At 38.8% G+C, this 21,927-nt stretch overlaps 3 protein-coding genes across 4 annotated transcripts; 2 read left to right on the top strand and 1 right to left on the bottom strand.

Annotated features, from left to right (window-relative positions):
* The first annotated feature begins 697 nt into the window (after positions 1-697).
* On the top strand, positions 698-5,347 carry LOC117303420 (zinc finger protein 585B-like). Its single transcript, XM_033787612.1, has 2 exons — positions 698-785; positions 1,667-5,347. Exon 2 carries the CDS (start codon positions 1,930-1,932, stop codon positions 4,006-4,008), a length of 2,079 nt encoding a protein of 692 aa, XP_033643503.1. The 5' UTR covers positions 698-785; positions 1,667-1,929; the 3' UTR covers positions 4,009-5,347.
* A 544-nt stretch (positions 5,348-5,891) lies between these two features.
* LOC117303403 (probable palmitoyltransferase ZDHHC12) lies at positions 5,892-21,912 on the bottom strand. Of its 2 annotated transcripts, none has more exons than XM_033787588.1 (6): positions 21,809-21,912; positions 8,860-9,036; positions 8,504-8,637; positions 8,176-8,343; positions 7,211-7,377; positions 5,892-6,441 (listed from the first exon to the last, which is right to left on the bottom strand). In XM_033787588.1, exons 2-6 carry the CDS (start codon positions 9,002-9,004, stop codon positions 6,111-6,113), a joined length of 945 nt encoding a protein of 314 aa, XP_033643479.1. In that variant the 5' UTR covers positions 9,005-9,036; positions 21,809-21,912; the 3' UTR covers positions 5,892-6,110. The 2 variants fall into 2 exon arrangements, with proteins under 2 accessions (XP_033643479.1, XP_033643478.1); XM_033787587.1 differs by lacking the exon at positions 21,809-21,912 and adding an exon at positions 10,698-10,846.
* On the top strand, positions 11,079-19,140 carry LOC117303402 (protein odr-4 homolog). Its single transcript, XM_033787585.1, has 12 exons — positions 11,079-11,249; positions 12,127-12,258; positions 12,475-12,689; positions 13,363-13,399; positions 13,766-13,906; positions 14,499-14,600; positions 14,905-14,982; positions 15,115-15,234; positions 15,683-15,788; positions 16,317-16,499; positions 16,923-17,024; positions 17,991-19,140. The coding sequence occupies exons 1-12, from the start codon at positions 11,154-11,156 to the stop codon at positions 18,059-18,061; spliced, it is 1,383 nt and encodes a 460-aa protein (XP_033643476.1). The 5' UTR covers positions 11,079-11,153; the 3' UTR covers positions 18,062-19,140.
* Positions 21,913-21,927: the final 15 nt, after the last annotated feature.

Genomic DNA, 21,927 nt, shown 5'->3' with positions numbered 1-21,927 from the left:
CAGAAATGCTTCTTTTATTGTTGGCTTTCTATTGCAGCTCTACAAGGGAACCTTAATTTGTTTGACTCTGGTGCAAGCATTCTTAAAATAGTATACATGTACCTTCAAAATGTACAAGAGTGTGACATTACCCCCCCCCCCCTTTCAAAAATATTATAATAATGGAGTAGGGCCTCATGTGCTTTGTCCCTTATTGTAGTGATACAATTGCAAGATGAAGTTTATTGGGTTTGAATAAACACAATTTGTAATAAAATTATTGCATAGTAGAAGTTAGCTCAAACTGGTGGTCAATCATTCAGGAACTTTTAAACGACGCCCCGCCCCAGCCCTACCCTAGTCTTGGTTCCAAGACCATTGGAGTTGCGCGGTCACACACAACCAATTCCGATTATGCACAAAAACTGTACACGCTTGTAATGAACGAACGCTAGCGGGCGCTCTGTTTCTCTGATTTAGATCTCACCATCCATGGTGAGCACAGTCATGGTGAGATCCGGAAATCAGAGAAAAAGAGCGCCCGCTCTAGCGTTCGTTCATTACAAGCGTGTACAGTTTTTGCCGTGCATAATCGGAACGTTGGTTGTGTGTGACCGCGCAACACCAATGGTCTTGTAACCAAGACTAGCCCTACCCTCAGCCAAGCTGCCATTCATAAAAAAATAAAACTCAAGAGGGCGCTGTACTGTATGCCTGCAAAAGTAACTCATCACAAATAGACCGGAGCCGGAGTGATTCTTGCGGTAAACCATCACACTTTTGAGACAGAATGCATTCCACTGCAGGTGAGATCTTCAGATCAATAAGTAGGGGTATACCCAGGGTAACATTTCCGTATTGTGCTGTTGCCTTTCCACCGTCAATAAAGACACAAACCCTTGTTGTTGTTTTTAGTTTTGTTGGGCGCAAACTTCAATCCTCGCGCAAACTTTAGCCTCAGCTCAGTGCGCAAACTTCACGGCCCGATACAATTTTGTGTGCGCAGTTTTAAGCCTGCGCACCACTTATTCCCACGCAAATTCTAGGCCTTGCGCAAATTTGATGCTGTCAAAAAAATTTTTTACCGGCTTTAATTATAAGTTTATAAGAGGAGGATACAAAGCTCAAATTGCTGCATGGCATTCCCATTTAATTAGATTAAATGCCGAATCACGAATCAAAAATCATCCCTGCAAATTTAAATTGTATCGCTTTTGTAAAAAGCGCTAAAAGTAAGGTTATTATTATTATTATTAATTCCACATCAACCTTTTCCCAAAAACTTGAAAAAGAATCTTTGATTGAGAATTTAAAAGGTGTCTTTATCAATATCATGTTTATTTTAAAATTAAGACCAAAACTAGAGTCAAAATTGTGCAACGTCCACGAACGAACATGGCAACATGTTCAACAAGCAAGCGTTAATTACGCGGTACCTAGTTGCGATAACGTAACCCTCCTCCCGACGGCCAGGCTAATAATTTGTTTTGTAAGCCCCCAGCCAGGTACATTGTCTATAGTGAAACTTTGGACTGTTTAATTTCAAACTTTCATAGTTGAAGGAATTCACAAGAGCATGCACTGCAATGCCATGATTGTCCACACCACATATCTTCAAAGCTAAGGTTTGTAAAATGTGTCAATTTTAATAATAACACTACTTACTGTTTCAATTTCTTTCTTGCAGAAAACTAGCCAAAGATCTTCAACACCTGCCTGGTGTCAAAAACCTTGAGTGGACGTCAAATGTTCTTCATCAATGATGTGACAGCAACCGTTTTAGCAACCAGCCATACTTGTGCTCTGAGGAAATACCATACTTATCATGGTTAATGATCGCTGTATCTGTTAACTATTTAAAGTGGCAATCGCAGGGTATGTGGTATGTCCACAAAACTAAAAAATAAATGAAAAAACATAACAACCCTGTGAGTAATATTGTATCAAATCATGGATGGCCTGGAAGATGCTAAGAAGCGTTTCGGCTGTGGATTATGTACTGCAGCCTTCTCCAGCCTTGACAACCTCGATCATCACACTTGCCCATTCAAAGGAAAATGTCCTTTTACTTGTCTTGAGTGTGGTACAGCGTTTTCCAAGAAAAAACACTTGAAGAAACATTACGAGTTGTTGCATAAAAACTGCGACGATTCAGTCAGTTCAAAGTGGGCATACACAGAGAAGCACATCTATATGTGCGATCTGTGCAGGCAAAGCTTCCAGCAAAAGGACAGGTGTCTCAGCCATTACTTAACACATATTAAGGAAAAGCAGTTCAAATGCACCAGTTGTGGAAACGATTTCATCCAAATTGGATTGTTACCCAAGTATGTGTCGCCCGGTTGCTCCAACCAATGTGGACACTGCGGTTATCTTCAAAGCAAAAGTTTCAACCCCGGCAATACATTCATTGTCGACAAAGGGAAGTCAAACTCTAAAGCTCTAGATACTTCGATGGACCAACCGAGTAACCATATTGAAGGCGCTACCATCAGAAAACCACCGTTTATTTGCGAATCATGTGGAGAAGAATTCAACAAAGTCTCGGCTCTAGGACATCACAAGAGTCAGGGCTGTCATCGTCATGAGGAACAAGAACTCTGTTCAAGTAAAAACACCTTTCCAGAATCTACTTTGAATGGAGACCAAGATCCCCTTGGCATTAACAATCGTGAGGATGTAACTACAGTTGACTTGGTTAGTGTTAAAACAGAACCTGAATTTGATGTTTTCAACGACTTTGGTGAGAACGACGACGAAGAGAATGGGTTCATAGTTCCCAACAGTCATGAAAGTCAGGGTTTCAGGCGTGAAAACGGTATTCCTTCATCGTCAAATTGTGGTGATTACCAAGACTCTCCCAGCGTTGATAGTTCTGTGGATTCCGTCAATCGGGGTGAGCAACTCTTTAGTGAGCCTCTTCATGCCAAAAGAGAAGCGGAACCCATCTTTGAAAACAACTTTAACCAAAATTGTGATGAAAATTATCTCGCCCACGGTGTTACTGACAGTCATCAACAACTTCATGGAAGTGGAAACATTTTACCAACATTTTCAATTCTTGAGAAGTGCCTACAGTCTCACATTGTTAATAGTCCAGAGGACATTGCGAATCAAGAAAAGAAAGCTACAATTGAGCCCACTGTGACTATTGTCAAAAGAGAACCTGAGTCTGTAACTTCCACAAGTTTTGATGAGAGAAAAGAAGATAACCTTGAACATAACAACGGCCAACTTAATGGCATGTTATTAAGACAGTCTGTCTATATTTGTCGTTCCTGCGAGCAAGAATTTCATTCCGTAGAAGAACTTGAAGGGCACCGTAAACACTGCCGAAACCAGGCTGTTTCGCACGATTTAAACACCTCTGAACAAAGTGCAATTTGTGAACATGAAGTTTTCAGTTTGGCTCACATGAAGGAAGTGGGACAGACTGTCCCCACGAACAATGAGCCAAGAAACAAAGATTGTGAAGCAAATCCACTGGAAAAGAACAAGCCTGAAAAAAGTCTTCACACTTGTTATAAATGTGGGAAACCTTTCGTAAGAGCTGCCAACCTGAAACACCATTTGGTCAGTAAAATATGCTTCAGTGACGGTGAATTCATGTGTCGTTTTTGTGGAAAACCTTTTAAGTATAAGAGTACCATGTTAATTCATGAAGCTCATGAAGAAAAGAATGAACTAAAAAAGAGGAATGAATTCGCTTCAAAAACTAATGGTGCCTCACTAGAAAAGCCCAATATTCTTAAGGAACCCGGACTAGAAGACGGAGAGCAGCTTGATAAATCAGGCAAGAAAAGAAGCATCTGTCAAACATGTGGGAAGACATTCCTCCGGAAGTATGACCTAAAACTCCACGAACGAATTCACACCGGGGAAAAGCCGTATTCTTGCAAAGAGTGCGGTTTAGCGTTTAGCAGAAAAAAAGCTCTGAAAAATCATGCCAAGTGGCACGTGGCTGTCGATGGAGAAACACTGGGCAGCAATAATACCGAAAATACTGTCATACCTGATTGGATGGACTAGACACCCCTCCAGAGTACTGATCCATAAGCTCCGCCCACCATAGCAACAACATTCATAGCTTGCATTCCTGTTTTGTAAATCAGCGCATCCCTCCGAAGTTTCCTTTTTAAATGTGCTACCCAGTGTTTGAGGCAAGGGTTAAACGATTAGTTTTCAGCTTTTATGTCAAAACCCGATATTCAAAAGTTTTTTCCAGTAATTTCTTGTGGTTCTGACGACTCTTTCTAAACTGTAAATAAATTGAAAAAGAAGAATCTCCAGTGATGTGAAACTGAAGTGTAATCTTTGCTGAATCAGTTTATCAAATGAGGGTGCTATCGTAAGGTTTTGAGGCATATTAAGGTATTTTATGTAGAAAGGTAAAAATAAAATTAAAAATAACAGACCCACACAGTAGGCCTATGCTATTTCTACCTACATGCTCCGACAAAAACGAACAGAAAAAGAAAAATCCCAAACCAAAACAACAACACCAACAACAAGTTTTTAGATACTGTGATTTTTAATGTTGATGATATATTCACAATATTGACATATAATCATCAGATTAACTTGGGGTAGTTATGACGATAATTTCAATGTAAAACGATCAATTTTTTTGTGAAGCTTTATATAAATATATTTACATTAATATGCACTTATTAATCATCAATTTAACACGTGTGTATAATATGGGAGTAGGGTTGCAGAGGCAAGGATTTCAGGTAGGGCCGAACTTGGTTCAAAGTTAGTTTGAAGTGTGACGTTGTCGGATGTTCAGGCTACGAGCCTGTCATTAGCAGCAAATTGTGTATGACACATCAAAGTTTCTACTGTTTGACCTTAAGTTTCCAGTGTATTAATGAAGACCAGACTCAATAACTTTCAGGCTGTTTGGAAAGTATGGACTTGATGGAAAAAAATATGATTGAACGATGATACATATTTTTGTGCGAGTACTTTTGAAATTGAAAGTATGCCCCCTCAACTGTCCTTCAGGATAAGAAACACAAAACTTATTACAATATTAATACACCACAGGAAATACAAATTTTGTGTTCAAAGAATGTAGTTAAATACAGAGCTCGGACTAATTCATTATGCCTTTTCACTATACGTAAGGTTGGACAATTCCCCCAAAAAAAATTCTTAAATATACAGCTAGATGTTTCAGACCCTTTTTTAAATGACTTATTGTTGAACAGAATTCCTACCAAATATATATACCCAGTCTGTATATACTGGACAGCAGAAAACATTATCATTGCTTGAAGTACTGTTTTTTATAAATATTATGTAGAACTTTTAATACATTGTGACTTAAATTTTTGTGTATCAGTGCAAAAACGGCTTATTTAGATTTTGCAAAAACTCTGTACGTAAAAGCTGCGAGATAAACATGTTGGCAACTTTAAAACTCAAGGTAAACACAAACAATATTGGTCCATTTACTGAAAATGTTTACCTTCAACCCATGGGCTTTTCCCAAGCCAAGGCTCGGCTTCATTTAATATTGAAGCAATCTGCACAGTGTACACTGTACCAATAACGTAATGTTTTCCATGAAAATTGTATTATAACTTGTTTATAATGCACTTGTTCACCATTTTAATGTAATTTTGATATGTGTACACTTCAGAATATTTCGCAATTATTGACTAAAAACTCAGGCCCCAAGCTTAAGGTTTTGAAAAACTAAAAACACTTCTGCCGTTGAAGGCGCGCGTCAAAGGACAATGCCACTTACGTCATGTCTGGCAGTTTGCTTTGTTATACCTCCACGCTGCAACAAAGCGGCTTTACAAATCAGAGCTCCCAACTATGACATTTTGAGAGTGATTACAAAACAAGGGGTTTTCGCAAATCTCTCAGAAAAGCGCTGGATAAGGGCATTCGAAATGATTGCTTTTTTTACACAATTGAAATCTATTTATAATCATATGACTCGATTTCCTTATTCATTGAAAACATTTGAAGTGAAATTCACCAAAGTTCGCGACTTGACATTTTCGTTCAAGCAGGTCTTTCAATCCACTTGTGAAATAAAACCAGAGAACAAACACAAAGCAATTAATGACTAGAAAATTGCATGACGACTTCATGAGTTAATCTCTCCGTCAAGCCTACACAGAGTTTGATGGGTGCACGCATTCACATTTCTTCTGGACCAACTGTTCCCACCTTCTGTACGGACAGTAAAAGAAAAACTTGACGCAATTTTTGAGGTATCCCTCGTCGAATGGATTCTCAGACTCGTCCAGATCTCGCAGGTACGTGATGCGATTATGTGACATGAACTCCCACGTGGTCTGATTGGTTATCATCATGTAACTGTGGCAACAGAGTAGACCAAACAGCGCCGACCCAGCCAGGGCGATGATGACGATGCAAACAAAGAAAAGTGCGTTAGCCTGGAGCCAATCATAAAGAGTGATTTTCCATCGGAAGGCGCCCCTGGGGGATAAATCAACAGTCGGGCTAGTTACATCCATCTGATTATGCTAATTCAGTTTAAGTTCATCTTTGACTAGAATACATCCATTACATATGGTTTCATTTATTCTGGTTGTGAAGCCTAACTATGCTTATTATGCTTTTATAAGCTTTAAGCAAAATATACAGCATAGTAAATTCTTTGTCTGCGTGTCTGCGTCAAAGGCTGATTGCCACATTGCGTTGCTTGAAGTTTGCTTGAAGATAAATTTGTTGTAACTTATAATGTGATGGTTATTTCTGTATACACTTATGCCACAATCCACAAACCGCAACCCATCAGTTGAGCAGCTTAAAATTGTTGATCAATAAGCTTGGGCGATTTTGCAATATTATCGAATATCGAGATACCAATTTGGAAACGATTTCGATATCGGATCAATTTGGTTTAAATCGAAATATCAATATATCGCGATATATCACGACATCGATTAAATATCGCAATATCATGATGTATTTCCTAGCTGAGACATCTTGTACCCAATAGGTTTGGAGTAAAACCAGAAGAATAGGTCATTATAACACCTCTCTTATGCTATGACTGACTCTTCTACAACTTTCACTGGGAGTTTGAAGACTGATGTCAAACTTAATTCATCGCGATTGTATCAAATCTGGATATATTGTCGGCGATATATCGTGAATAAAATTAATCGATATCGCCTAAGCTTATTGATCAACTCACTAAAAAATGGGTTCAAGAAGAAAAATTGAAATGAAAAACACGTACCACGTAATCTGAAATGTCCACAACACCAGCGTGGTCTCAGTGAGCAGAAACAGCCAGAAGAACCGATGGTTGCTCTCACCTACGCAGTTCTCAAGCCAAGGGCAGTGGTGGTCAAACTTCCTGACACAGCGGCTGCAATCTTCACAATGTTTGGACCGTATGGGTTGCTAAAATAAACAAAGAAAGAAGCCAACATCTTAAGTAAGTGCCTTGTGTTTTTGGTAACAAACAATACCACAGTAGAAAGACTATTGTAGCATAAATATAGTGAATTTAAGAGAGATCCCGTCATCCCATGTATATGCAATCTACTATTCACTTAAATCCTTTAATTGTTTCTCTTGTAAGACACTTTATCTTAAAACTAATAGACCTATCCATTAAGCTCGACAAATAAAGTCTGACGTCCGTGTGCATATGCTTGGCGCGCGCGGCAGAGATGTGCAGAAAGGCATTGAAGAGGCCCTCGTGTTCTTGCTCACCTGTGTCGTGGGGTGGAGCCTAATGGATCGGTCTATTGGCACATTCTTTCACAGTAAAATATGGTTATGCTTTGAAGTAAAACTTTGGGTTGGACAAAGAAAAATTAACTAGAGTGAGACTTGAGCTTGCGACCTCCGGATTAGTCTACACTAACCGAGGTATCTAGCCTTATGCCGAGTCTCTATCTGTCAATATCAGGACAGATTATCGACCGTAACTTACGAACAAAGAGCTTTTGAAAATTAATAATATCGTCTAAGTGGTTAAACCTGGTTCATACTCCATGAGTATTGCGAAAGCAAAGCAGATTTTTGTGTGCCACAATTGGCAGACAGAACGTACTAGTTGTTTGCCTCAAAAAATATTTGCATTTGCTTTCACCCGAGGTATTCTTTAGCTTTTGTAAAATAAACACAAAAACCAAAATGATACCCTATGAAACTTTCAGGAAGAGGGTCGAATAGCGTTCATCTAAACATTACCTTCACTTCACAAAAGTCACATTTTCGAAGTTTAACAGCCTTTCGTCTTCGTGGCGATGACAACATCTGAACTGTCTCTTCATTTTTGAGATCTTCCTCTTCCTCTTGATCATGACTACTGTTCTCGTCTTCATCATCGGTACTGTCGTCTTTATTCCATTCTTGTGTCTACTCAAATAAAATAAAAAGCTTTGGTTACCTATGATTGTTAGAGCTTGTCCGAGAAACATTTAAAGGGAAGGTATACGTTTGGTAATCACTCTTGAAATAAAAGGCAGGTCTGGAATATACAAGCAATATTTAGACTCGGATCAACACTGTATCTTACCTTTGCTTGATCTACAGGCACATAGCCTGGGTCCATAAGGCTTGCTTGGAAGTACAGGCCACCAGATATTGTAAGGAGGGTTGCAAAGGCTAGAAGGTAAGGTATATTTCTCTGGAGAATGGCTTCTCTCAAGGCTACAAATAAAGAAGAAAAAAACCCACAAATTCTTGGACGTTAATGAAATTTTAAGATGCTCTCAAAGTTACACAAAAATGTGTTTTTGCTAAATTAGAAACCAAACATAAAACTTTTGATCAAAAATTCATGTGATGAATATAAATCTGATGAAGCGAACCATTTGACTGTTTTGGTTTTTTTTTTTTTTCAACTTCATCGGAGGGAGGCAGTCTGCTTACCTGTATCTTTGAAGACGATAACACAAAGTACCCCTACTGTGAGGATTATGTGGAAGGTCCGCACAAACATTCCAGTCGTCACCTTCCAAAACAGCTTCTTGGCCATGGTTCTAAGGTATCGACGCAACTGGATATACAAGGACATTCATCCAATGTCTACTATAGCGTTCGCATATTCTAGAAAAGAAAGTATCATAAAAGTACATTCGTTGATTTGGAGATTAGATGACCCAGTACAGCGTCGAACATTATAAAAATAGAAACAAAATAAAATGAAAAACTGATCCATTTTTGTTTAGGGAACCCGACAAAGTATAGTTTAAGAGCAAGTTCCTACAATGTGAACATAATTGCACACTCGCAACTCAAAAATCATTGATTTTCCCCAAAAAAACATGTTTCTGTACTCAAGCAGTAGGGCTATCTTGTAGTCCCATTCGATCGGTAATTCTGTCCCCCCATTTATAGGGAACTGTGTACAAATTTGTTCTGTCTGGTGATGAATCTTTTCAAATCAATATCATCCTTCTTCAGTTCAGCCCATATGTTGATTTTCAATATGGGGGACAAATCCCCGGACCGGAGAACATATTATCCTACGAGTTTGACACTGAATACAATTGCAATGGTGCTTGCTTGGGCCAAAGATACACTTCTACTTCTACTTCTACTTCTACGTGATACTCAGCAACGTCCGTAAGTCAGGATATAATTCAAGAAAGAAACTAAATGTGCATGCGCAGCGTGGGCGCCTCTCCATACAGTGCCACTTAAATGAATTTACAAGGTGCAAGTAAAAAGGGGGTCCATAAAATTATGGATTAAAAAGGGGGTCCACAAAATTATGGATTACATGTGACAGCCACTACAACTTCCTTTTAAACACCTCGTATGTTGGTGAGGATAAGGTGCTTCCAGGAAGGGTGTTCCACCAGGCGACTGCATGAGGAAAGAAGGAGTACTTATTTTTGTAGAGCATGATACGGGAAACTAAGTGGATTGGCCCTATTTATTGGGCTAGGCTAGTTTTTTAGGATGTGGCGTAGTCCCAGTCACACTCGCATTGGAAAAATGTTCATCAATCCTGCCTGCCAGTGCAGTGCCACCACTTTTTCACTCGGCCCTCAGCAGCTTCAGAGTCAATATTCCATTCTACTTATAAACTTACAAATTGTAATACAATACAAAGATATCTATAAAATTATTATTTGAGTAAATTAGATAGGATAACTTTCCGTATGGCGCCACCACTTTTTCATTCGAAATAAAATAATATAGTATCTAATTTACCTGAATCTGATTGATATATCCCTTTTTGTAAAAATGAGTGAAAAAGTGGTGGCGCCATACGGAAACTTTTCCATTAGATAGTATTAATTATTTCAATTCATATTGAATTGAATGAAATGGTGGTGGCAGGAAAAGTTGTAATGGGTGTGTTCATTTAGCTTCCCTGGGCATGCTGGGTCGACCCCGGTCTGCCCCTTGTGTGTTCGAATAGCTTTGACGTGGTTGTTTGTTTTATTTAGCTCTTGTCTGCCGCGGGTAGACCCAGGGAAGCTAATCGAATGCACCCAATAGTCTTATTGTATATTTATATTTTTATGCCAGTGTTAAGTCAGTGTGAAGTCAAATAAAACTCAAACTATTCTTGTTTTGTTATTTTGATGAGGAACAAGAACGGCGCCCTCTGTTGTTAACAAAATAAAACGGTACTTACAAAAGTCAAAACAACAACTTTTTTAGGAAATTAAAATTGGTTTATGCCGAGTTTAATAATGTTAAAACACTTAATCGTTTGCAAAGGCACTTATGCCACATGCTTAACTGTAACTCACCACCGTACATGAACAAAATCTAGCCTCAAATATTCAACTCGCCCCTTCTTTTGCCACCAGTGCAGTAAAAACTTCCTTCAAGGGGGAATCAAGATTCCGTACGTCTCATAGCTCGATGACATGGAATTACCGAACCCAGACTAAATCGCGAGAATTTGAAAGCTCTGTTAAGAGACAGGAACCAGACCAACATAAGTTTTTTTAAAAGTCTGGCACCATTCAATGGGCAACCTACAAAGTAATTCATCTTAGTCTAGGTACCCTCTTACTTTGATCGATTGTTGGCTGGTATCCAAAGGAATCCTCCTAGCTAAACACAGAATTAACGGGTACCAGTGAGAAGAGCCCCACCATTCATTGTGTACACGTACGTGAGGTTGTGGATGGTACGTGTGTATATGATCGGATGGGACAACATCTGTCATTCGATCAGTATCTTGCATAAAGTTAGACGACATGGGCAAAACTATTTTTGCGGAAGATGGCCTACAGGAGTACATCAGCTTACTTTATGGAGAACATCCGTGGCTGATTGGTCTTATTGTTGGACAAGTGAGTTATCAGTTAGCCCTTGTTTTTTATTGACTTTAAAAAAAGGGGACTGTCCCACTTGGACAGGATGGTTGGATGGGAAATTAACATGGGGGTGAAGCATGATGATTCAAAAGAGGGCGCTATCACTTTACAGAAGATGTTGGGGAAAACTTTCCATATCATACCAGTTCACTCATTTTCACACAAAAAATAAAGCATTTTGAGCAAAATAGATACTATTTTACTACATAATCATAATCATATAATGATGATTGACAAAGTGGTTGCAAGATACGGAAATTTTTCTGAAATTTGTACACAGGTTGCCATGCATATATATAATAATATATGGACATGAAATGCATGGTCACGGGTGGGATGACCGAATCTCCGGGCCGGGGATCAACACAATCTTTCCTGCTTATTTATGATGAACCAACACACTTGACTTAAAAGTTTAGGCTGAACCCTAGTTGCGCCGTATCGTAACCCTCCTCCTCCTGACGGGAGCAGGGTTATCGGCGATCAGCACTTCAACAGTACACCCCGCCGCCGACGCCATTTTTTAACCAAGAAGCCCCCAAAAACTGGTGCAACAACTCACACTAACACACGGAGTAAGGTGAAATATGAACTCGTGTGTAATTGTTGTAGTTGAATTTCCACAAATATTGTCCATTTGTTTACATTATCAAGTACAGACTATTTTGCCGCTTCTGTATTTTTGCTGATTGTGAGGTTTTCAATTATATACCAAGTTATCTGATTTCCTGAGAAAAGTGGAAAAACCGTTGACCTTCAAGTTCCTATAAATATAACCAAAAGTATTAAACCAGAATGTCACTTAGTGTTTTACTGTTGTTTAAACATCATGTTGATTTCTGCATAATTACAGTGTACAAATCAGAAAGACTTTGCTGTATGCCTTGTCCCAAGCCCCAAGGAAGAAAGTGAAGATGAAGCAACTGAAAAACCATCAACTTTAGAAGACGTCAGTGAATATTGGATTGCCGAGCATGCTAGACAGGTAAGTGAAAGAGCCTTGTAGCTGTAGTTGTAGCTCTAGGAATGTTTTGTATACTTTCAATAATGGTGGGGCGTGATTTACATTGTCATTCAATTGGGGGGGGGCACACCGACCAAGAGGGTAGGACACCCCCCCCCCATGCACTTGACCGCTGTTGTCCAAAGACAAGAAATTAATCTGTTCAATATATATGCTGATCCTTCTCCCACTCTGTAGGTAACAAGAATGCTACCCGGGGGTTTGGGCGTGATGGGCGTGTTTGCTATGGCCCCGCCCAATGCCATGAATGATGCCCAGCCCAAACTTAGGCAGGTTCTCTTTGCCGTTAACAAACTGCTGAGGAAACGGCAGCTACTTCTGAATGTGAGAGACGAGGAAGTTGAAGAAGCAAGGGACTGGACGATTCTACAAATGTGCACCACTACTAGAAAGTATCCTTTAAAGTAATTTTGTATCTATCCGTCAAACATTGTACTGAGGGGTACCAGGCTTATGCAGTCATCTTCCTTTCTAACAGTGGTTCAATCAACAAGACGACAGTCAAGACTCCTGGGGACTAGACCAAACTCTGTGGGAGTGGTACATGTCTCCCAAAAGCTAAACACTTGTTCGCACTGCCCACACAGATGCTTGTAAATGACAGTGAATTAAATTTGCCGTACACTAATACAAATTTTAAAAGGAACTTTGAAAAGTTGACATTTGTAAAATGTTATTTTGGTGAACATAGAAAAGTTGGCTGGTATGGGATTTGAACTACGACTTCAGAGTGTATGTGCTGGTGCTTCACCAATTGAGCTATCTAGCCTCATGTTTTCCTGTTTTCTATTTTTTTTTCAATAGTTTTAAATGGGCTGGTCCAGCTGGTTTGTGATTAGTTATGGGGAAACCCTGCAGGCTGACCCCATATGTGTTTGGATGCTTTAGCTGTTTTAGACCAAAAACTGACTCTGAGGGACACACTATGTGAACCTAAGAAGATTGGTCATTCAAAGAATTTCAAATGTTGATCACCTCACTTGTTATGCCATCTGATAACTCAATCATCCCGTGAGTATATTTCCTCATCAGAAACTATTTCCCATCCTTAACAGTTGACTTCAGATTAACTTGCCGTGTATTTGACATCTCTGATCCCAGGGTAAGTTTGTTTGTTTGTTTGTTTGTTTTTATTTCCATTCGTACAACGAATAATTACTAGTAGTCAAGGTGATGGACTAAACAATATAGACTAAACCAAGTAATGCACCCCATGCTGAATCCAAATTTGAATAAAAATGAATGAATTTGAGCATTTGTTCAAGCTACAATGGACCTTCTGCAATTAGCATTATCAAATCGCCATTTAAGACTGATGGAGCAATGGAATGTTAAAACTTGTAGACTCTGCGCACGGGATTGACCAATGAACAAACCTCTTTTGACCTCTAGACGGAGCACCCTACTCTTTGAGATAACTGTAAAATCTGTACTCAATTAGTTCTATTTCTTTACTCTTGTTGGGCAGAGCACGGCCAGACCAGCTGATTGGAAGTTCCAGAGTTTTCTTTCTCGATGGCCGTATCTTCATTGTAGATTGCACGTCGACATCACTGTACCAGTTCAACACCAAGCTGTGGATTGTGGACAGTACAGCAAGCAAATCTCAGTAAGTCACAAAACTTCAACTACTAAAGAATTTATATTCAATTCAATTATTTTTGTTATCATGCCAGCATGAAACCTGTTACCTCAGTTTGCATATTGATCCCTGGCTAAACAGCAGTTAGAGGTTTAAAGCCATTGGACACTTTCGGTAAACAGTATTGTCCAAGGCCCACACCTCATGTATCACACCTTATATATAAAATAACAAACCTGTAAAAAATTTAGGCTCAATCGGTCATCGGAGTCCGGAGAATTATATTGGGAAAACCCACCGCCAACGTTACAGCTAGATGGCTCAGTTGGTAGAGTGCCGACCCAGTGATCCGGAGGTCGCAAGTTAAGGTTCCGCTCTAGTCAACTTTCCTTTGTTCAACCCCAAATCATTTGAATGTCTTTCATCATGTGAATAAACATTTATAACAATAGTCGAGTCACAACTGGCATCTGCAGCTGTGGCTGTTGCCTAATGCCAGCCTATGGAAGGCACAGGCTCAAGTTCTGCTCTAGACGTTTTTTCTTTGTTCGACTGAAAGAGTTTTTGGTCTGTTATGAGTAAATAAACAATTTTGTCTGAACTTGTTCATAATTCACAGGAGGGTTTGATGCCATTTGTGGAAACCATTGAGAGCTCTTTAGCTGTGGTCAACGGACAACTGAGAGATCCCCAAGTTGGAATAGAGACAACTCAAAGCAAGGTCAGTGCAAGGGGTTAGTCTTCAAAGCCTGCAAAGAGGGCACGCTGAGAGCTTAATCTTTGAGAGGGCAGAGCCAATTGTCATTTTGCGAAGGGTGCTTTCAGTGGGAAATCTCAAGGTCTACGGAAATTTGTTGATGGGGCACAAAGGCCAAGATAAGGGCCTCTGTGCCCTTGGTGTATTTCCAGGCCTGAGAGGGTGCTAAAGATTTTGTTTTGTTAAACCACTCAACATTGCGTACATTTATGAGGGAAATAAATGTTTGTTTAGTGAGAAGAAACTTTGACTACTTTTGTCCCCACAGCGCAAATCTGGAAAGAAGACGGCAAGTGCAGTTGGTTCGGATGGCATCAAATATTCCATTGAGCTCCTCGCACAAAATGTGAGTAAAATTATTAGAGTAAGTGGCTTTCAGAGGTTATTGGGAAATTTAATTTATGTTTTCAGGTTGAATTGCACACATCAGGATTAAATTTTGAGACAAGTTTTTCTGGGAATCTTTTCATTTCTTCAGGTTAGACCGTGTACCAACAAGGTTAAAAACAGCTCATGTACTGCGTGTATACAAGTTCATGGGGTGATGGAGAGCAGATCTTATGTACATAACAAGGCAACAGTGGCTGACGCAATACAGGTACATTAAATAAGTTGGTATGGACTGCCAAGGGGGCAGTTGTTTTGAAATATTGACTGCTTATGAGGTCAATATTCAATATTTTACAATATAAAAAGCATAGCCCATGTTGTTGTGTTTATAAACCCATTGTCATGTAGTGTTTACTTTCTCAATGCAACAATGAGGGCGCTTTTACGGACCGCTTGTTATGCGCTCAGGCGGGCGCATGTTTTTCATGGAGGTTAAAGATTAATAAAAGTTCATGTTTCTGTATATGCTCCGTTCTCAACGTGTTTATGTTCACAAACACCACACAAGTATGCTGACTGAATCAGGCGAAATAGATCCTGGGAGAGAAACTGTGCAAGGAAGCCATTAATTTATTGTTTGCATTTATTCCAGAGGTCATTATTTGGTTTGTAGTCAGTTTGCAGCAACTAACTCTAATTTTCTTTAAAAACTTTAGGCTGTGAAAGAAGACGTCATCCGTAGCTTACAAGCAAGATTAGAGCTGCTATCGGATGAGCTGAGACAAAGCAGTTCGGAAGAAGAAGTTAAAGAAGTAGAAACTGGTAAGAAGGAAGTGTGTATTATTTTCATTGTCTCTTCTAATCGTTTCCTTTGGGAAAATTTCTGGGAATCCTTGGCAAAATTCTTTCAACAAAAGGCTTTTTTCAGTTACCCAGATTGTGTATTTGTGATGTTTTCAGGAAAACAATAGCGTATTAAAATTGCATCTCGGAGTTAAAACATAAAACGCCAAGGATGCTGTGAAACTGTTGCCTGTAAACATACATTTGGCTACCGTATTTCCCTACATGTGGCCTGTTGACGTGACAACCACCAACATGCACAGAAACTTGAATTCCAGTTTATAAGGAAAGCCCGTTGTTTTTCCGTTGCAAAAGAGTTACGATGTTGTTGTGATTAGGGGTGTGGTTCAGCCTTGTGTTTTTAGGCGATCTCCCATTTAAAAAAAAAATAGAACAAATGTTGACGTCTAAATTGAACTGGTCAACTTGCCACTTGCTATCATTACTCTCTGCAAATCATTTTCCAAAGTCAACCTTACTATTCCTGTCAATCGTGTTTTAACACAGATCCACCAGCTACCATAGCCACACCCAAGCGAGTCTTCGCCAAGTTGCCCACTACTCACATCAGCGTGTGCGACTACGCCTTCCGGGATGAGGTTGCTCAAGACTCGCTAGATCGGATAAACGAACTACTCAATCTTCAGATCACTGAGGAAGAACTGGAACTCGACGCTGAGAAAGTCCCAGGTAACAAGAATTACAAGATTCTTATTTTGAGGGGTAGGCCAGAATTTCATAATATGTCCATTTTTTGTTGAACACATAGTGCGCAATGCATAATTATATTAATGATAAGACATGAAGGTACATTTTGACGTTGGGATGTATCAAGTCGACACAAATCAGCAAGAATTTTTTTTGTTTTGTAAGAAAGACTTTAAAAAAAAAAAAATATTGTGCAGAATTGCCAATACTTCAAAAACTGAGCATTTTTGGTTCAAAAGGCATAACAAAGTGGCCACTGAAAAAGTTAACTGATAAGTAAAAGGAACGTTATAATAATAATAATATATCAAAGTCTTATAAAGTGCACGTCTCTACCAGCCTGTTTACAAATACCAGAGTTTTGTGTTAATTTCAACAATACAAATTTGTATATATTTGCTGAAGATGATGGTGACATGGAAGCTTCGGAGAAAAGCTCTTTCTCGCCATCAGGAGCCGAGAGCGAGGAAGGTCAAGAGGTCAAACGAAGACCTGTTCAATACCTAGGTAAGTGAAAGTACCTAGATGAAGTGGTTGAAGTAACAATGTCGTTTGGTGTGTCATGGCCTAGTGGTTAAGAGCCCCGTATTCAAACTCTGGTGTTTCTGATTAGCAGAGTGTGGGTTCGAGTCCCAATCATAGCACATGTGTCCTTAAGCAAGACACTTAACCCTGATGCTTTGTCATTCGGATGGGACGTAAAGCCGTTGGTCCTGTATGTTGTGTAAAGCATGTTAAAGAACCTAGTGCACTTACTGAAAAATAGAAGGGGTTCGTCCCGTTGTACCGGGTTTAATTGGCAACATCGTGCCACAGCTCCTTGTAAACCATTACATGTATATGGTTCTGTAAAAGAATAGGTCTCATTCATCAAAACCTTGCTCCAGATACCTTGTAGGAAAAAATACTATGCATTTTGATAAAGCACTAGATAAGAACCTAGTAAGATTCTTAAGGACTCTGCTGGGGTCAAAATTATTGCCATTAAAGGCTGTGGACACTATTGGTAATTGTCAAGGACTAGTCTTCACAGTTGGTGTATCTCAACATATGCATAAAATAACAAACCTGTGAATATTTGAGCTCAATCGGTCATCGAAGTTGCGAGATAATAATGAAAGAAAAAACACCCTTGTCACACGAAGTTGTGTGCTTTCTCAAATTCTAAACTTGAGGTCTCGAAATCAAATTAGTGGAAAATTACTTCTTTCTCGAAAACTGCGTCACTTCAGAGGGAGCTGTTTCTCACAATGTTTGATACTATCAACCTCTCCCCATTACTTGTAATCAAGAAAGGTTTTATGATGATAATTATTTTGAGTAATTACCAATAGTGTCCACTGTCTTTAAGCTCTTTTTTTTCCAGTAACCTCTTACCACACGATATGTAAAAAAAAAAAAATAGGAACAAAATTATATGCTAAGTTATGTTACCAGTGGATTGTAAAACAATGGTTGCTTTTGTTGTTTCAGGTGCAGCAATTGGGGCAGCGGGTGCTCTTCTGGCAGCTGGAGTTTCATATTTTCTCATTAAGCAAGAATGAACCAATCACAAGATGACACACAGACTTACAACCAATCAGGGAGCTGCTTCTGTCCATCTCAGCAAGTCAGAAGGATCGGTTTGTAAGCTAAGATGTGATTGGTCTGTAATTTCAAGTAAGAAGAGTAAATTTGGTGCAGAGATTTTAAGAAAGACGTTTCCTTTACACGTAAAGGTGCTTGCCACACATTAATTTCGCTTAGCAGATTAACATGTAATCAAATGCTGTATGCTGTATGCTGCATCTGATTTCTATGGTTATTAAAGAAGTTTTAATTATTTGCTTAAAAAGCTCAATTCCTCTAATAAGAGACTGATAAATGTTCCTGTTTTTTGCCTTGTTAGCAGTGGACTGATAATAATAACTGTATATATAAAGCGCCAAATTGCCAAAGAATACATGGCTCTGAAGAAAAAAGGTAAACAAGACAGTACAAAGACACTGTCGACCAGCTACAGACTAGAGGTAAAATCTACAGACTAGTGGACTAACCAGATAAATCTCAGAAATGTATGCATGCACAGAACTTTGTAAACAATAATGATCCTGGCTCTTCTGCTGCCACCTAGTGTCTCTAACTTGCCAGGCAAAATGATTTCCAGACACAAAGTTTGAAATCCACCACATCGAAATGCATTTGGCAACTTCTTGGTGTGACAACTTGAGACTTGAAAATTCTTATTTTCTCTTTTTGTCTTGTCACTCACTTTTCATTTCAAAAAAAGATAATCAATTAATCAATCAACATTTATTTTCATACAAACATATCAACAACTTGATTTTACAAAACTGAAATTGTATGGAGGCATGACCCATTAAAGGCAAAAGCTTGTAGGCTGTGATGCTTGTACAAAACAAAGAGGCTGAAAGACGCTCCGTTTATTACTCCCAGAGTAAAACACAGATTAGTTACTAAAACGTGCTACATGTTAAGTATTACTACTATGGTTTTAAACCAGCTATAACTATCGTTTTAAACAGATGATTGTATGAAATATCATGAATAAAATATTAAAGAAATGCTGAAGAAAACAACAAAATTTCATCATTATTTTTTTTTTACTTAAAGGGAATGTACACTATTGGTTACTGTCAAATACCAGTGTTCTCACTTGGTGTATCTCAACTGGTCATCGGAGTTGGGAGAAAATGATGAAAGTAAAAACGCCCTTGTTGGACGAATTTGTGTGCTTTCAGATAGGAATAAAATACTTCTAGCTAGAAGTCTGTTATGTTTTTAGTGAGAAATTACCTCTTTCTCAAAATCTATGCTACTTTCGAGGGAGCTGTTTCTCAACATGTTTTATACTATCAACAGCTCTCCAATGCTCGTTACCAAGTCAGTTTTTAAGTTAATATTTGTTTTGAGTAATTACCAAACGTGTACCTTCCCTTTAATTAGCTTTGTGTACGACTCCCCAAAGCTCTATGGCTATGCAAAAATGGCAATATAGACAATAAAGAATTTATTTTAATTTTATTGACACTTAAACATAAGCCTTTATGTTTAGTTAGGTGTGTGAGATGAAGTTTTTATGGGAGAGGGTTGGTGTGCTAACTGACTGTGCTCATAGACCGAATTGTATGTGTTGACACTCCATTAAAGGATTTGGGTACTTTTTCAAAATGTCCATAGATTTACATTATTAAACTTACAGGGTTTGAAGATAATGATAGTGGAAAGCTTCCCTTCAAATCTTACTTACTGAGGTGCTGTAGTTTTTGAGAAATAAATAAGACAATGTCATGAAAATCCGTTTGTAAGTGATTAAAATAATGTTCGTCTCATGAGACGGAAATTATTTTCATGACATTGTTTTACTCATTTCCCAAAAACTACAGCACCTCAGCACGTAATATTTTCAGGGAAGCTTTCTACAATCATTATCTTCAATCTGTGTAAGTTTAGTGTAAATCTGTGGACATTGTGTTTTTTGGCCTACAAAAGTTACATATACCCTTTAAAGTTGCATGGACATATTTTTCACAGAAAGAATTTGTTTAAAGGCACTGGACACCTTTGGTTATTGTCAAAGACCAGTAGTCTAAATTGTTGGAATCAATTGGTAATCAAAGTTGCAATAAAATAATTAAAGAAAAAACACCCTTGTTGCACAAAATTCTGTTTGCTTTCGTCCTCTAAAAGTATTTTGAGTGAGAAAACACCTCTTTCTCAAAACTACAGAAATTCAGAGGGAGCCGTTTTTCACAATGTTTTATATACTATCAACAGCTCTCCTTTGCTCGATACCAAGTAAATTTTTATGCTAACAATTATTTGAGCAAATATTGCTGAACAATTGACGAAGAAAAAATTAAGGATAACTTTCCGCACCTCGCCACCACTTTTTCAAAATTTTTTTTCAAAAAGGGATATCTCATTGAGGTAAATTAGATACTATATTATTTCATATTGAATGAAAAAGTGGTGGCGCCATACGGAAAATTTTCCAAAATTAATGCTCAGATACGAGTCACAGAACAGATGCTACATGTTCCATTATAATTTCGGCTGATAACTTTATTCTGGTGAACACAATTTTGTTGCTCAGATGTGTGAAATTGAGCCCTGTCATTTCAGTGTGCCATACATCATGTCACAGTGCAGCTACCCTAGTATCAATGCCTCAAATAATGGTATTTTAATCAGGCAGATTTGACCTGTATTTGGGGCCTTGGGGGAATGGTTTAAATAATTTGTGTGGCATCAATTTTAAACAAAGCAGGTTTATAATAACCAGTTATTTGTATGACACTCGGGGTGGGGGTATTCATTACGTTCCTACGAAGCATATAATGTGTTGACTGTAGAGTACAAGGTCCATGCTTTTATATAGACGAATCTGTGAATAACAGTTTACCTTCATTCATCACAAGCGAAGTGACAATTATACAAGCTAAACGTCATCCACGAACCTTTCTACCATCTATTAGTTTGTTTAGACTCTAATTTGATGAAGTACAATGTCACAACTTTGGGAATGGTTATGATAGAAGATGTTAAATTTGCACCAATATAAACTCAGTACTTTCCCGAATTCTGTGGAAAAACAATCACAGGCATATTATTCGGGTGGTATTCGAACCCGCGACATTTGCATCTAGAGCAGTGTACCAACTGCTCGATTTAAAACTTGTACAAACGAAAGCTGGAGTAAAGATAGCCCCTAACGGAGCCGTCCATTTCTCCCCGTATTTTGAGCAAATTTTACAAGAAATCCTACTACCTACTACATATAATGATGTTTATTCTTCTAAACCTCTGAACGGTTTTACGCTATTTATCAACTTCTCAAATAGACTACTTGTGTACGAACGAAAGGAGTCTGTGATTTAGGGCTATGAGTGAAGATACATGTAAATCTATGATAATTCTAGTCACAGCCTTCAGCACCTGGACAAGGTGATACCGACCGACCTGGGTCTGGAAATATTCCCAACGATCCAATTAGAGCCAACTAGAAGAGAGAAGACTATGAAGAATGTTTCAGTTTAAGATGTCGAAGGAAAACCCTATAAGATATTCAGGGAAACCCCACGCAGTCAAAAGTAGTGACCGAGAACCAAACCTAATGCCTTCGATGGGATTTGAACCGGGGTCCCGGAGGTGGAAGGCGTGGCAAGACACTAAGTTAAACCATAGAGTAAGGACACTCTATGGTTAAACCAACCTGGCCCCTTCATGGGCAATGAATGGTATGATAGTACTTTAAAAACGAAACCTGCAATGAAGACAACATGGCTTACCTTTCATTCTTGGATTTCCTACATCAGCTCGCTCACAAAACGAAGCGCTACGTTCGGAAATATATCACCAGCATGCAACAGCAGTACCCCTCCTTGGTGGTGTGACGGGCCTTTGACTG

The sequence above is a fragment of the Asterias rubens genome, chromosome 19, assembly GCF_902459465.1.
Source record: "Asterias rubens chromosome 19, eAstRub1.3, whole genome shotgun sequence".
NCBI lineage: Eukaryota > Metazoa > Echinodermata > Asteroidea > Forcipulatida > Asteriidae > Asterias > Asterias rubens.
This window is presented reverse-complemented; position numbering and strand designations above follow the sequence as displayed.